Below are 17153 nucleotides of genomic sequence, written 5' to 3'. Positions count from 1 at the left end.
TCCGCTGGAGAAAGTTATAGTATAGGAATGTTATGGAATATTATTGTTCTATAGAAAATGATCAGGAGGATGAGTTCAGAGAAGCCTGGGGAGACTTACAGGAATTTATGCTAAGTAAAGTGAGTAGAACCGAGAGAATGTTGTACACAGCAACATTAAGATTATGTGATGATCAGCTCCGATGGACATGGCTCTTCAACAATGAGATGATTCAGGTCAATTCCAATACTTGTGATGAGGAGAGTCATCTGCATCCAGAAGGAGGATTGTGGGAAATGAATATCTATCATAACATAAACATTTTTGATGTTTGCTTGCTTTTTTTCCCCTTTCTCATTCTTCCTCTTTTTTATCTGATTTTTCTTGTGAGCATTGTACAAATATGTATAGAAGAATTGACGTTTGCTTTTTTTCCCCCTTTCTCATTCTTCCTCTTTTTTATCTGATTTTTCTTGTGATAATTGTACAAATATGTATAGAAGAATTGCATATGTTTAACATATATTGGATTACTTGCCATCTAGGAGAGGGAGTGGGGGGAAGGGAGGGAGGAAAAAATGTGGAACACAAGGTTTTGCAAGGTTAAAACTAGAAAACTATCTTTGCCTATATTTTGAAAATAAAAAAAGTTTTAAATAAAAAATCTCTTCAAAAAAACAAAACAAAACAAAAAATTTGTCCCTACCCTCTGAGAGATCAGACTATATTGAAGTGGTGAAGGGGGAAGTGCAGAACAGTTCTTAAGAGAAGAAATTAAAGTTATCAATAATCATATAAAAAAGAGCTCTGAATCACCAATGAAGTAGACAAGTATAGATGAAAACATCTCTGAAGTTCTTCCTTGGTGAAGTTGACGAAAAAGGAAAATGAGTTTGTGAGAAAATTGACAGAGACAGAGAGACAGACAGACAGACAGAAAGAGAGAGACAGAGACAGAGATTCTTTATTGTCATCTTGGTCCTTTGTTCTCCAAGAGGACCAAAATGACATTACCACGGTAGAGCTGAGTTACAGTGTGTCTTTCTGTAGCTAATCAGACCAATGCAAGCTCAGAATGCTCTGCCACAGGTCAGACACAAATAGTCCCCACGAACATTTGGGTGTGTGTGTGTGTGCATATATACATACATTTGCATATGTAACAGCTCAATTATGGTGGTAAAAGCTAGAAATTGATAGGGTGTCCATCAACAGTGGAATGAATGAACAAGTTACATTACATGAATATAATATTATTGTGCCATAAGAAATGATGAAAGGGATAATTTCAGAGAAACCTGGGAAGACTTATGTAAGCCAATTTATCCTACAACAGCAATAACAGAAGATTTCAGAACTCTGAATTACAATGATTTCCAGAGCAGTGAAGCTCACTAACCACCAAGATAGAAAGGGAAAGGACTAATATCCAGAAGAAGACATACATTTGAGATATGGCCAATGTGGGGATTGGTTTTATTTAACTGCATATTTGTTACTAGAATTTGTTGTTACTAGTTTTCTTTTTCAGTTGGAGAGAGAGAAAGGAAATGCTTTTTAATTAGAAAAAAATAACACCCAGTCAGAATTTTTTTTTTTTTTTCCCTGAGGCAACTGGGGTTGAGTGACTTGCCCAGGGTCACACAGCCAGGAAGTATTAAGTGTCTGAGATCAGATTTGAACTCAAGTCCTCTTGATTGTAGGGCTGGTGCTCTATCCACTGCACCACCTAGTAGCCCCAGAACTTCTTAAAAAAAAAAAAAAAGCATTGGATTTAAAGCAAGGTTGAAGCCTTGCTCTTCTTACTCAATGTGCTTAAGACAATAGTCTTAAGTTCCAAAAACACAGGAAAATGGGTTTCAAGCCATTTTCCCCTGGTTTCTCAATATCCCCAACTATAAGGTATTTATATATCAGGTATAAGGACATTGGACTAGACTACCTCTGAGGTCCCTTCCATTTCTAATTATGAGTTAGGGAGCATACTATTCAATATTCCTATTTTACAGATGAGAAAACTAAGACTCAGAGTGCTAAGTGTTTTGCCCACAGTTACACAATTAAATGTCAGAAGTGGGTTTTATGAAAGTCTCATTTTCATCTTTTATGCTATGATAGATTTTTTTTTCCAAAACACTTTCACATAGAATAACTCAGTGTAGTGATATGTGAAGAGCACAGGTTCTGGGATCGAAACCTACTTCACATCTTTCTTAGGCGAGTTAGTCAACTCTCTTAGTTTTGGATTTCTCACCTGGAAGAGATGGCATGGTTTCCTATCCTGCATTATTAGCAAGAGTTTCCAGTTTGGGATACATGGAATATCTGATAATTATTTTGGGATAAGGATATAGACTGGGCCTGGAATTTCAATAGTCTGGAAAACTCAGTAATAAGGAAATTCCCTCTACAAATACAAATCAGCACACTCTCTACAACTTAAGAGTTTTAGAAAGGATCCTGCAGCACTTGAAAATTAAGGGACTTACTCATCCACGGTTACACGGACAATATTTTTCTCTGAAGAAGGACTTGACCCCAATACTCCCTGCTTTAGAGGCCAGCTCCTTATCCACATACCACCCTGCCCCTCAAGAACTATAATATGCCATTGAAATATTTCAAAAGTAGCAGTTAATGGGAAAAGTGTGTGGATTGAATAAATTGATAATACAAAATGTTATAAAGACCACTTTAATTTCTATTTTATTTCTTATATATATGTACATGACAAACAATAGAATTTATTTATTTTTCATGTTGAATAGGAAGTTTTTGCTGAGATCTAAAGGAGACAGGGACCAAAAATTGTTAAAGCCCTTGGAAAAGAATTCTGAAGGTGCAGTCCACATTTGGGATGATGGGACCTCAGAGGTAATGTGATCCAACATCCTCATATCACAGATGAGAAAACAGCCTCACAGAACTGAAGTGATTTGTGCAAAGTCACATAAGCACAAAGTAGCAGAGAGAGAATTTGAAGGCAGATTCTTTGACACTGACATCTGATCCACAATAGGTTTGGGTTTGAATCTTGCTTCTCTATCTTGTAACCCTGAGTTAGTTATATTACTTTATATATCTCAGCCTCAATTTCCACATCTGCAAAATGAGATAATAATAGCTTTCATATCTTACAGGCTTGTGGGAGGATCCAGTAAGATGATCTGAGATATTTTGCAATCCTCTAGCTGCCCCAATGGGTCTAAAACATCACAGCATAATATCCACCCTGCTTAACTCTAAGGTCCATTGGGAAAATAGTGCTTTGGGAAGAGATGAAGAAATGGAAGTTGTTAAAACCTCATTATCACAAGGCCCCCATGAGGTGTTAGAACTTATTGTCAATATTTTGTAGTCTTGGAGAGCTTAAATGATTTGCACATGGCTACCAAATGGCAGAACCATTTTAGAGAAAACTGGGAAAACTTGTATGAATTGATACGGGGTGAAATGAGCAGAACTAAGAGAACAATTTATACAATGACAACAGTATAAAGAAAAATAAGTTTGAAAGATTTAAGAACTCTGATTGATGTAATAAGCAACTATAATTCCAAAATACTAGTGCTGAAACACACTAACTAATCCCCTCTTGACAGAGATGATGGATTTAAGATACAAAATAAGATATGTACTTTCGGAAATAGCCAATGGGGGAAAATGTATTTTGTTTGGCTGTGAATATTTGGGTTTGCCTTCCCTTCCTCTCCATGAGGATGGAAAGAGGCTGGTTAGGGATAGGAACATTTCCAACCCACCACCCCAAATGAGAAGAGGAGAACAGAAGTCCAGAAGGAATCAAAGACAAATAAAAGTGCTTTGAAAGTTAGCTATTGAACTTATAAGTGCTTAAAAAGAAAAATAACATATTGCATATAATGTTAAACAGCAAAGAACTGTGCTTCATGTACAATCCTTACTGTGTGTTCCAAAAATATGAAAGTGTCAGTTTTAGGGAATATTATTGTTCTGTAAGAAATGACCAACAGAATGATTTCAGAGAGGCTTGGAGAGACTTACATCAACTGATGCTGAGTGAAATGAGCAGAACCAGAAGAACATTGTACACGGCAACAAGATTTTTTTATGATGATCATTTATGATGGACATGGATCTCTTCAACAATGAGATGATTCGAACCAGTTCCAATTATTCAGTGATAAAGAGAGCCATCTCACCCAGCGAGAGGCCTGTGGGAACTGAGTGTGGATCACAACATAACATTTTCACTTTTTGTTGTTGTTTGGATTTTATTTTGCTTCTCTTTTTTTCTTGTGCGACATGATCATTTCACAATTCCACCAACAATGCATTAGTGCCCAGTTTTCCCATATCCCTCCAAATTTTTTCTGTCATTTTAGCTAATCTGAGAGGTGTGCGGTGGTACCTCAGAGTCATTTTAATCTGAATTTCTCTAATCAATAGTAATTTAGAGTGTTGTTTTTCCTATCACTAGAAATGGCTTTAATTTCATCACCTGAAAAATTGTCTGTTCGTATCTTTTGAGCATTTATGAAGTGGGGAATGAGTCATTTTCTTATAAATCTGACAAAGTTCTTTATATATTTTAGAAATGCGATTTAAATTTAAATTTAGAAATTTCAATATTTTAGAAATATTTAGAAAATTCTTTATCAGAAATACTGGTTGTAAAGATTTTTCCCCCAGCTTTGTACTTTCCTTTTAATCTTGTTTCTGTTCATTTTGTTTGTGCGAAAACTTTTTAATTTAATATGATCAAAGATGAGGGGCATTTCTGGGAGCAAAGATTGAAAAATAAATAGAAACGTTTGTCCAATTCAATGAGCTTATCTTCCGTCTGACAGTACTGCAACTTCACACACCCGTGGACCCCTACCTCTTGAGTAAAGAGGGAATACTATAGACTTTATTACTTTTCAGGGCCTCTCCTATTCGTTGCCAAGGTGAGGGAGGCCCTTGCCAGCTCCACTCCGCCGCTGTCCCCAGATGTGGCAGCTAGTTCTCCGGAGCTGCTGGGTGTCTTCTCCGCCCAGCTGTGTCCCTGCTGCCAGGACTTGGGGGGGGGGGGCGGTGCCCGGGAGGAAGAGGCGGGTCATCATCCCCAAAGGGCCGGGAGATCTCAGAGAGAATCCCAGTCAAGTCCTTTTTGTCACCGGCAGGGAAACAGAGGAAAGGAAGAAAGAGAGGCCTAAAGCCAAGATCACCCAGAGGATCCCCGGAGGCAGAACTGGGACTCGGTTCTCGACTTCTGTTTCGGAGCAAGTCGGCTGGCAAGGCAACCCGCCCACAAGCCCCACGTCCTAGCCCCTCTCATCTCAGGAGATGACAGCGAGCAAGCGCGCTGCGAAGGTAAGCTGCGGTGAGCGGGGCAGGAGGGGGGGCGTGCCCCCCACCCCCGAGGCTTCAGGGGCTCCCTCTGCCCCAGGGCACCTACTCTCTGACACTCCCTCCTCCCAGCTCCGAGCCTCTGCCCCCGCCCCCCAATGCACCGCTCTTCCCTCCTTCTGCTCTCCTTTTGGGCTCCCTTTTCTGCCGGTGCACTGGACGGGCGCACCATTCCCTGGGCTTGGGCTCGGTTCTCGTCGTCCATCCCTTCCCTGCTGAGAGCATCCCCTCCTCCGAGAAGCGGGCTCGAGGTGGGCGGGGCGGCGGGAGCTGGACTCCCGCGGTGGTCGCTGGTCCCCTCTCGCCCCCTTCCCCCATCCCCCCACCCCCACCGCTGCCCGGGGAGAGACTGGGCTCGGGCGGGAGCTCAGACCGCCTCCGAGCCTCTTTCGGTTTCGTTTCCTAGCTTGGAAGTAATCTGCTTCTGGCAAGTACCGGCTTCCTATGTGCGGGGGAGCGCCCTGGAGGCTGAGAAAGGCTGCCTCCCGGACCTCCCGTCCCAATTCCGGACTGACCCGGGGGAGAGGGCCGAGGCTGGGCTTCAGTTACTGCAGAGATGGAGACCGCCGTCTTGTCCCCCCAAAGCCTTCTAGAGCCCAGTCCTCCAGCGCTGTGAGTTAAAGAGAGTGACCGGGTGGGTCAGACTTCCAGGGAGAGTCCCCCTCCGCACAACCACAGCTCTGGGCTGGCACCGTCCCCCTGGGGACCACCTGGGCTGCGATCCTGGCCCGCAGCGGGCAGACAAGGGAGGTTCCGGCTCAGCTTTGGCATTTACTACAAAGGAGAAAATACGTGGGCAACCTTAAAGGGATCCCAAAGTAGTACTACTACTAGTAGTAATGGTAGCAGCAGCAGCAGTAATAATAGTAGTAAAAGTAGTAGCAGTAGCAATAGTAGTAGTAGTACCAACAGTAGCAGGTAGTACTAGCAACGAGTAGTAGTAGTAGCAGTAATAGTGGTAGCAGTAAGTAGTAGTAGTAACGGTAGTAATAATGGTGGTAGCAGCAAATAGTAGCAGCAGCAGTAGTGGTAGTAGCAAGTAGTAGCAGTAGCAATAGTAGTAGTAGTACCAACAGTAGCATGTAGTACTAGCAATGAGTAGTAGTAGTAGCAATAGTAGTGGTAGCAGTAAGTAGTAGCAGCAGCAGCAGCAACAGTAGTAGCAGTAGCAACAGCAGTAATAGTAGGAGCAGCAGGTGAGAGTAGTAATGGTAGTAACAAGTAGTAGCAGTAGCAATAGTAGTAGTATTAGTAGCAGTAGTAGCAGTAGTGAAGGAGGGGAGTAGTTGTTGTTAAGGAATGCTGTAGAGAGCTGACTTCTCAATCAGTAACATCAGGGTTCACATCCTATCTCAGCCACATGCTGTATAACCCTGAGCAAATTTTTTAACCTGTTAGGCCTTGACTTCTCAGAGTGTGGTCCAAAGACGTTTTTTGGGGAAAGATCCTTTCAAGGGAACTGAAAGATCAGAACTTTTTTTTCATAATAATGCTAAGATGTTCTATGACTATCCAAATAATCCTTCCTTTTTAAAGCTATGTATCTGTCCATGTGTCCCAAGATAGAATTTTTCATATATTTAAACTGAAACACCAGATCACAACAGATTGAATGAAGAAACAGTTAAGCTTAAGTTAAGCAGCAGTCTTCTCTTAAGCTAGTCATTAAAGAAATTTGTATATATAAAACTGTAAATCCTCATTAAAATTTTTTTATTTAGAAAATTAATTATTTTCCATAAAAGAATACTAACTGGTTAGCCTAGGACTATTGTTATTTTCATTGAATAAATATTTTAAATAATTAGTTTTCATTTTAACATGGTTATTAATAGCTAAAGACATATAAACATTTCTTTTTCTTCCTCCTCCTCCTCTTCCTTCTTCTCCTTCTCCTCTTCCTCCTTTTCCTCCTCCTCTTCCTCTTCCTCCTCCTCCTCCTCTATTTTGAAACTGTATTAAGGATATTGGAATGAAGTAGCAAGGATGCAGGGCCAAAATGGCCAGTTTCACTTTCTATTCTTCTAAATCAGCTGATTTCCCTTGATTTCCAAAGAACAGGAGTGCAAGGTTCTAGTTTGGGTTTTTATTCTGTTTCCTGCAAAGGAACTCTCAAACTTGCAGCAAATGTTCTTCCTCTCTCGGACTGCCAGAAGGATCCTCAGGATTGATGCTTATGAATTTGAGCCTAGTTTTTTTGTTTGTTTGTTTGTTTGTTTGTTTGTTTGTTTGCCTACACATCTAATTCCATCCATTACCTTATCCTTTTTTAAAATAATGATGGGAACAGTAGACTTAGGATGAGAAATGTCAATCACATCCAGAGAGAGAAATCTATGGGGATTGAATGTGAATTGAAGCATAATATTTTCATCTTTTTGTTTTTGTTTTCCTTTTGGTCTGATTGTTTTTTAATACAACATGATAAATATGAACATATGTTTAAAAGAACTGCACATATTTCACCCCTATCACATTGCTTGCTTCTTGAGAGGGAGGAAATAAGGGAAGGAGGGACAAAAATTTAGAACACAAAATTTTACAAAAATGAATGTTGAAAACTATCTTTACAAATATATTCAGAAAAATAAAATACAATATTATCACAAAAGATTAAAAAAAATAATGATAGCAACACTGAACTGGGTGACATGACCATAAGTTTTCTAGACAGAAGGGGACTTGGAGATCTTCTTTGGCTACTATTTACTTTGGTCCCTCTCCCTCTCCCCAAGAGGGCTGAGTCTGACCCTCCCCTGCCACTGCCCCATCCAAGAGAAGGCTGTTTGTGAAGATGGAGGGGTTTGAAGAGAGAAGGTGAAGATAGTGGTTCTCTTGGTATTAATCCTACAGGAACTGGAAGCGCTTCAGGAAAACCTTCCTCCTTACCTTCGGGACCTATGCAGTGAAAACTCCAATGTACTTATATGGAATGCCGTGCTCCTCCCGGTGAGTCCAGATGTAGCACTTCCCAGATGTGTAATCTTGACCAGGTTACTCTACGTCCCTAAGCCTCAGTTTCCTGTGGAGATATTTATCCTTATTCAATCACCTGGCAGGCTTGTGAGGAAAATATTTGGTAAAATTTAAGATGTGGGGTACTGACATTATTCTTATTCCCACAAACCCAACAATCACTTCCAATTCAATTGGACCTGAGACTGGATACTCCAGAGGTGGAAGAGGGTGGCTGGTGCTGTGGATTTGGGTTTCAATTGCTCCCTGTTTTTTCAACTTGATGTAGTAGAAAGAGCATTGAATTGGGAAGCTGGGTTGCAATCCTGTGGCTGCTACTAACCACTTATAGAACTTTGGACCAGTCCCACTGTGTCCCCTGACCATCTGTACAATGAGGAGATGACTTTTAAAGTCTTATTCTCTAGTCCTAAACAGACTCAGTTGCATGGTATGAACTATGGAGAGAGATGACCTCTGTCTTCTTTTTTTTCTCCTAGGACCGAGAACCCTACAACCTTAGAGCTTTCAAGTTCAGAATCACTTTTCCCCGTGACTATCCCTTAAGCCCTCCCCATCTGAAATTCATAACCAAGATATATCACACCAATGTGACTGAGAATGGAGAGATGTGCCTGCCCAGCATCAGTGAGAAGTGGATGATCTCTTCTAAAATCCATCAAGGTGGGCTCCACAGCTTATGCCATCCTCCGAGGACTGGGCTTTCTTTGGGGAGTGACACAGGGGGAAGGACAGACTTATCTGATAAGAGGGTCATGTTAGAACTGGTAGAATTTGAGAGGCAAGGATCAAATTAGGGATCTACTAATATAATATAATAATAGGAAGGCACATTGAGGTCACAAAAGGATCATGAGGTCCTCAACTGGGTGGAACTGAATAGTCTGGAACAATTCCCGGTTGTTTCTAGGTTAGTTTTGCTTTTTATGAAAAATAAAGTTTTTGGGCAGCTAGGTGGCGCAGTGGATACAGCACCAGCCTTGAATTCAGGAGGATCCGAGTTCAAATCTGATCTCAGATACTTAACACTTCTTAGCTGTGTGACCCTAGGCAAGTCACTTAACCTCAGCCTCAAAAAAAAAAAAAAAAAAAAAAAAAAAAAAGAGAAAGTTTCGGGGCAGCTAGGTGGTCCAGTGGATAGACATCAGCCCTGAAGTCAGGAGGACCTGAGTTCAAATCTAGATTCAGACACTTAACACTTCCTAGCTGTGTGACCCTGGGCAAGTCACTTAACTCCAATTGCCTCAGGGAGAAAAAAGAAAGAAAAATAAAGTTTCACTGATGCTTTTTGGTTTTTTACACTATTACCCTTTCCCAATACTATCCCACTTTGCACAGGACCTCCACTATAAGAAAAACAGTTAACTAAAACAAGCCAACATAGTGTGTGACTGACACCATATACAATATTCTGCAACAATAGTCCACCACTTCTTGACAAAAGGAAGTATGTTTCATCATCAAATCTTTGGAACCAATCGGAGTTTTTTGTTTTTAAAACATAAGCAAAGGGGCAGCTAGGTGGTGCAGTGGATAGACCACCAGCCCTGAAGTCAAGAGGATCTGAGTTCAAATTTGACTTCAGAAACTTTTAATACTTTCTAGCTATGTGACCTTGGGCAAGTCACTTAACCCTAATTGCCTTAGCAAAAAGAAATAAATAAAATAAGCAAGGATAATTTTTCAACACTGACCCTTAAAAAAACCTTATGTTCCCATTTTCCCTCCCTTCCCCTAGATGGCATGTAATCCAATATATGTTAAAATGGTAAAATAAGATCTTTAGAACCAAATGAGATGGCATATATAATCTTAATTCAGTTCCCTTTTTGTGTTTTTGGTTTCATCTTACAATCACTGCGAAAATTGTTCTCATAGTTCTGCTTTTTTCACTTGCAATTAGCTAATCAAATTTTGCCATATTTCCTCAAGTCCTTCATAGTCATTGCTTCTTATGACCCCAAAATATCCCGTTGTATTCATATACCACAAGTTTATTTGACCATAATATGGTGGAATGGTTGTCTCAAGGACTGGGAGGCCACTGTCTATCCCTCTGCCAATGTCTCTTTGCTCAATTCTGACTCCTGGGTCTTTCTCAGAGCAAAACACTTCCTTTACTTTCACTTCCCCAAATATATGGTCTCTCCCATTAGAATGGAAACTCCTTAAGGTCAGGGCTGTGGAGCTTTTTATTTGCATCTCTAAGACTTAGCACAGTGCCTGACATATGATAAGCATTTAACAAACTCTTAAAAATTATTTAAATTAATATTTATAGATAGTACATATCTATAAATAAGTTATATTATTGTATTTATTAATATTTATAGATAGTATATATCTATAAATCATAAGTTTTTTATTTATTAATATTTAAATATAGTATATATCTATAAATAAGCTGTTTTATTTATTAATATTTATAAATATTATGTAATACCTATAAATAATATGTAATATTATTTATATCACATATTATAATATATTATTTATATCATATTATTTATTTATTATTTTATTTTTATTTATTATTTGCTCCCCAGTACCGGAGGATCTCAACTCACTGAGAGTATAGTATATAGATAGTATATATCTATAAATAATAATTTATATTATTTATATTATATATTATTTATTATTATTTATTATTTGCTCCCTAGTACCGGAGGATCTCAACTCACTGGTAGTATAGTATATAGATAGTATATATCTATAAATATTAATTTATATTATTTATATTATATATTATTATTTATTATTTGCTCCCCAGTGCTGGAGGATCTCAACTTGCTGGTGAACACGCTCAACCAAGATCTACCTCTCCGGGCAGAGCTTGCTGACTTGTACATTCAGAACCCAGAGCAGTTCATGAAGAATGCCAAGGAATTCACTCTCCAGTTTGGGGAAGAGAGAACTACTAGCCAATAATTCTAATGGTCTCCTCCCCTCTCCTGTACTTGACTTTTCCCCAGAGAACCACTTGTCTGATGAGTGGACCTGTTCTCCTGGGTTGGAATGGCTTTCTTGATTCTAGTTTCCAGGTCTGGCCTTAGGAAAATGGACTACAGGAGCCAGAAAGATCTTAAAGGATCAGCCTGGGTATGATGGGAATGGGTATGGTACCTGTAAATGATATCTGGGGAAAGTTTCATTGCAATTATTTCTGTTTTGATTAAAAACCCTTAGGATTTTTCCCTCCAGATTGGATTTTTTTTTTTCGATTAGGTAAGAGAGGCCATTCTTTGCCTCAATTCTTACCTAGCCTAAATCACTGAATAAGCATTGCTTCAGACAAACTGAGACCCAGCTGGTTCCAGAGGAGAAATCGAAGCTGGTGACCTTGCATGGATGGCAAAACCTCCCTCATGTCATTGGTCCCAGAACAAAGGACAAATATAAACAACAAGTTCCCTGAGGGGAGGGACGGAAGCCTGTTTGCAAAGTAAATCAACTTTAAACTCCCATGGATCTATGCTTCTTCTGGGTAAGGGGTCTTATAGAAAGAAGCATTTTGATCCGACAGGGACTCCAAAGGTAGCTCTATGACTGAGGGAGTTGGGATGACCACCTGGGGAAGAGAAAGCTGAAATTTGAAATCTATATCTTCAAAAATTGAAGTGGGCCATTCTTCACTTGTGTTCCTAGGGTTATTTTCCTGGCAGGGCTGAGGAGTTAGGCTGAACCAGTTTTGTTTTCCTCTCTCCTAACCCAAACGTGAAGAGAATTCCCATTTAGAGGCTTTATTAATATGATGTAAGATGCTCTATGAGATACAAGGTATTATTCATATAACACCTTGTGAGAATCATCTTTTAAGACTCAATTCAAATAAGTATCATCTTCTCCTCTCCTCATTTTACAGATAGGGAAACTGAGGCACAGAGGGGAGGAGGTACTTTCCTAGCTGCGATCGGCTAGTGTCCGATGCTGGATAGAACTTAGGTCTCCTTACTCCAAAGTCAGAGCCCTTTTGACCATATCACATGGCTCCTCTTAATTGGAGGAGGGAGAAATGCCCTGATGAGTATGAGAATGACTTTGGCAGTACATTTCTTCCAGAACCCAGATCTAGAACTGAGAGAGGCTGCAAGAAGTTATCTGGTCTAGCTTCTCATCTTGAAACAAATAAAAAGATTGTTTTCCCTGCCTGACAAAAGAAGAAACTGAAGTTCTAAGTGGTTGGGGTCAGATAGGGAGGAGTCTCCAGATCATCTTTCTCTCTTCGTTTTTTCCCCCTCAGGTTTTATAGGCGGCAATCCCAGATGTTAGCAATTCCACTTCTCCAGTCTCTGTTCCCTTTGCTTGCAACAGGCTCCATAACCATCTCCCTGGACTATTACTGTTGCCTCAATGGTCTCCACCCATGGATCCATAGACAGAGTAATGACAGTAATCTATTTTCTGTATAGATCTATTCGGGTCACCCAGGGCCATCTTCCTAGATGATAAAGTCCCGTGGATCCCTATCATATCCAGGGCCAAACACAAAATCTTTTGCTAGCCATTCTGAGCCTTTCATAAGCCAGAGCTCCCTCACCATCTTCCATTGCTCACCACTGCCCACTTCTTACTTTCCAACCCCTTCCATTCACGACTCCTCCGACTTCCTGGGTGTTCTATCTTTCTGCTCTGGGTATTTTAGGGGGAATTTTGTTTCACGCTTGCAATACGCCCATTTTTTTTTCCTCTCTGTCTCTTGGCTTTCTTGACTTCCTTCAAGTCACCTTATACTGGAAAGCTTTCCAAACCCCTTTTAATTCAAGTGCCTTTCCTCTGTTAATTATTTCTTATTTATCCTGAACTGAGCTTGCTTTGTATGTATTTGTTGGCTTCTTGTCTTCCCCATTAGATTGTGATCACCTTGGACTATCTTTTGTCCAACATTGAGCACAGTGCCTGGCACCTTGTAAGTGTATAAGAAATACTTTCTGACTGACTAGATCTGGTTATACCGCTCCTTTGCTCAATAATCTTCAATGGCTCCCTATCACCCTTCTGGGGAAATCCAAGGTCCTCTGATGATTTTTGCAAATTACCCTCCATAAGCAGCTGCCTTTCCTCCTTCATCTTCCTCTCATGGTATTCCTCCAGCTGTATTTGCTGATAGTTAGGAGGCATTTTTAGGAAGCAAATGGTCAGACTGCAGTTAGAGGGAACCTTCCAGAACTGGCGGCAAGAGGTTCTTCCTTGCCGATCTTTCTGGTGAGGTATTGGGGGATCTGGTCTTCTGTCTCCTTACCTGGGTCCTTATCATGAGCAAGTGTGAACTGGAGAAAAGGGGAGGGAAGCAGAAGGGAGCTCTGGGAACATCCCCTGCTTTTTGATGGTAGGGCAGGTGGCAGGATGGGTAAACAAAGTAAGGAGCTCTGATACTAGCTACGGTGGAAGGCCACCAGGAGACACAGGGGATAGGGTGCTGGGCCTGAAGTCAGGAAAATCCATCTTCCATAATTCAAATCCAGTCTCAGACACTTCCTAGCTGTGTGATCTTGGGCAAGTCACTTAACTCTGCCTGCCTCAGTTTCCTCATCTGCCAAAATGAACTGGAAAAGGCAACTGCAAACTACCCTACTCTCTTTGCCAAGAAAAACCCGAATGGGGTCTCAGAGAGTCAGACATGATCGAAGCAGGACTTAATAAGTTATAGTGGACAAGTCATTCTATCCTATAGAATCATAGATTAGAACTAGACGACCTTAGAAACCGAGAATGATTACTTTAGAGGTTGAACACGACTTCATTTTGGAGACCAGGAAACTGAAAGGCAGGTTAAGAGACATGAGTCAGGAAGTCATCAGTAGGTGACTGTGGTAGAATTTGCATTCTGGTCCCCCCACACTCAAACCCCATCATGCTTTATCTTTTTTGCCTCCTTTTCCTGATCTTTAAAATCTAGATACTGAATACCATTGCAGAATGGGATGACATAAGCATAGTGGGGGATGGAGGATGGAGTGACCCCTCCTCTGTTAATTAATCATTGGAGGCAGCTGGTCCAGTGACAAGAGTGCCAGTAGGCTGTCTTAGAATCTGTGGCCTATATGGAGTTAAGAACTCTGGTTTCCAGCCCTTGGAAGACCTTGACCTAGTGGCCACCTCTCGTTGGACCTCAGTTTCCCCTTCTGGAAAAGAAGGTTGGACTGGATGATCAGAAACTCAATCCTATGTTCCCTTTGGCTCTGCCCTTCGATTGCCTCTTTTCCAGGGCCTGGATCGAGATAGGGGCAACAGCTGTTCTTGCCTTATGCCTTCCCCCAGTCCTCAGTGGGACCCCTCCCAGTCCCAATCTTTTTCTGGAAAAGCTATTCCTCATCCCTCCCTCCTGCAAAGGTAGGGGGTGGGGAGACTACACTTGTTGTTGACACTCAGACCCTGACATTTCCCCCCTAGCTACTCATTGTTGTGTGGAGAGATCCCTTGGAGATCCAGGAACGTCCCACCCCGGAATGATGGAGAGTCACTGCTGCGGTCTCTCCCCTCCTCCCTAGGCCACCCAACCCTCAGAATCTCTCCTTGGGTGGAGGCTGCCAAAGTAACTCCTAATCCTCCCCAAGGAAGGCCTGGGGATCTGTTTTCTCAGTCCCATCCTGTCCCTTTATGGTTGTAGAAGAGGCTAAATGATGTCATCTCCCATAAGCAGCCTCTAGAAGCATCGAGAGAGCCGTGGAAAGAGGGCTGAATCTGGAGACCTGCCACTTACCACCTCGGGATCTCTGGAAATCATTTTACATATCTGGACCTTAGTTTCCTCATCTGTAATATAAGAGGCTATTTTTTTCTTGAAATCTTCAAGTTTATGATTTACCTGAGACTCATCTTTACAAATTTGTCCTCTGACACTTTCTAGTTAGGTGACCCTGAGCAAGTCACTTCACCCAGTCTACCTCAGTTTCCTCATCTGTCAAATGAGCTGAAGAATAATTATAAATCACTTTGCAAGCTTTCAAAGCGAAAACCCTATATAAATGGTAATTATAACCTATAGTGGACACATTATTCTACCCTATAGAATCATAGATTAGAACTAGAAGACCTTAGAAGCTGAGGATGATTACTTTAGAGGTTTAATTAATAATATTAATTAATATTAATCATTAATAATTATTATCTCAGGTCCTTTGCAATTCTAAATCCTCATGACTACTAGTTCAGGGATGGATAGGATCCCTATCCTTGGCACTTGAAGAACTGAAGGAATATGGAAGGAAGGTTTTAAAGAAGTTTCTGCCAAGGAAGAGTGGAGAGGGGGAATGTACCTCTTCCACTCCTCTATTGTTTCTACTTTGGAAAATCCAGTTTCTGATAACTGTCAGTGTAGAGCGCGCCATTTTCCTAACAAATACATAACTCGAAAAGTTGAAAGAATGAATGGCATTCTGTGATTTGGAAGGAATCTTGACCATTTAGCCCAACCCCCATCAGGAATTCCCTATTGCACCCCCACCCTCACGAAATGGTCATCTGATCTCTCCTTGGAAACCTTCAGGGGGAGATAATTACTAGTTCCCCAAAGAGCTCAATCCAATTTTAGGATACCTCTAGTCAGAAGAAAGTTTCCCCTTACATCTAATGATTCTGCTCATTTCCCCACAACTACCCATTACTCTGCCCTCTGGGGCCACACAGTTTCCTATATGTGAGTATGATTAGCCATTTTTCAGTCTTGTCACATTCTTCATAATCCCATTGGGTTTTTCTTAGCAGAGATGCTCGAATGGTTTGCTATTTCCTTCTCTTGACAATTTGAGGAAATTGAAGCAAATAGGTTAAATGACTTGTCCAGGGTCACACAGCTACTTCGTTCCTGAGTCAAGATTTGAACTCAGATCTTCCTGACTCCAGACGCAATACTCTAACCACTGCACTATCCAGCTGTTTCTTTTCCTACATAAGATCCATTCAAATACTTGAAGAGAGATATTAACTCCCTTAATAGTCTCTTTTCCAAATTAACCATCCTTATTTCTTTCACTGATCCTTCATAAAAGGGTCTTCCCTCCATTCTGACGCCTCTTCTGGATCCACTCCAGCTTGTCAGTGTCTTTCCCACAATATGGCAGCTCGAACAAGCACAATAGTCCAGACATAGCCTGGGTAGAGTACAGAGGGACCACTGTGCTCCTAGCAGTCCAAGCTCACACTAGTTTTTTTTTTGGCTGCCAAAAAAGATGGTTTCATATTGAATTTGCATTCCATGACAACTCTCTATATTTGTCAGATGAATAGTGAATGAATGGATGATTGATTGAATGAATGAATGAATGGATGGATGGATGATTGATTGAATGAATGATGAATGAATGGATGGATGATTGAATGAATGATGAATGAATGAATGAATGGATGGATGGATGATTGAATGAATGAATGAATGAATGCTCCAGAGGACATTTGTAAGTGGCTACAGAGATGTAGCCTAAGTTCAGATTGATGGGAAAGCAGCCATTTCCCATCTCACTTATTGTTGGGGGGGTGGGGAGGAGGGAATTGGGATTAAGTGATTTATCCAGGGTCACACAACTAGTAAATGTCTGAAAATAGATATTACATAATAGAAGTTCCCTTTCTTTGCTCCCAGAAGGTATGGTTCCTACTATGGGCTAAGAATCTATGAAAGAGCAGAAATGTGAAAGGTAAAGGTTTTCTTTTCAGACCCACCCCCAAATTAGCCGTGTGATCTTGGCCAACTCATTTGCCCCTTAGTAACGCTTGGCTCCTCCTCTGTAAATTGGGGATACTAAAACCTGTCCCACGGACCTCCCAAGATTTGTGTGGGATGGAATCGGCTAGAGAGACGATGTAAGAAGTTAAGCAGACAGGCAGGA

At 40.9% G+C, this 17153-nt stretch overlaps 1 protein-coding gene across 4 annotated transcripts; it reads left to right on the top strand.

Annotated features, from left to right (window-relative positions):
- Positions 1-5038: 5038 nt before the first annotated feature.
- On the top strand, positions 5039-11527 carry UBE2L6 (ubiquitin conjugating enzyme E2 L6). Of its 4 annotated transcripts, none has more exons than XM_074276810.1 (5): positions 5039-5313; positions 5756-5961; positions 8203-8268; positions 8805-8988; positions 11099-11527. In XM_074276810.1, exons 2-5 carry the CDS (start codon positions 5794-5796, stop codon positions 11254-11256), a joined length of 576 nt encoding a protein of 191 aa, XP_074132911.1. In that variant the 5' UTR covers positions 5039-5313; positions 5756-5793; the 3' UTR covers positions 11257-11527. The 4 variants fall into 4 exon arrangements, with proteins under 4 accessions (XP_074132911.1, XP_074132910.1, XP_074132913.1 ...); XM_074276809.1 differs by having other exon boundaries at positions 5044-5313; positions 8203-8298; XM_074276812.1 differs by lacking the exon at positions 5756-5961 and having other exon boundaries at positions 5045-5313.
- The last annotated feature ends 5626 nt before the right edge of the window (positions 11528-17153 follow it).

The sequence above is a fragment of the Sminthopsis crassicaudata genome, chromosome 6, assembly GCF_048593235.1.
Source record: "Sminthopsis crassicaudata isolate SCR6 chromosome 6, ASM4859323v1, whole genome shotgun sequence".
NCBI classification, from domain to species: domain Eukaryota; kingdom Metazoa; phylum Chordata; class Mammalia; order Dasyuromorphia; family Dasyuridae; genus Sminthopsis; species Sminthopsis crassicaudata.
The sequence above is the reverse complement of the archived record's forward strand: the minus strand, read 5'-3'. Positions and strand labels throughout refer to the sequence as shown.

Coding starts and splice junctions, on each gene's coding strand:
- UBE2L6 (XM_074276809.1), top strand. CDS start 5,794: ATGTGCGGGGGAGCGCCCTGGAGGCTGAGAAAGGCTGCCTCCCGGACC. Junction 8,299..8,804: donor GGAATGCCGTGCTCCTCCCG/GTGAGTCCAGAT, acceptor TTTTTCTCCTAG/GACCGAGAACCCTACAACCT. Junction 8,989..11,098: donor CTCTTCTAAAATCCATCAAG/GTGGGCTCCACA, acceptor TTTGCTCCCCAG/TGCTGGAGGATCTCAACTTG.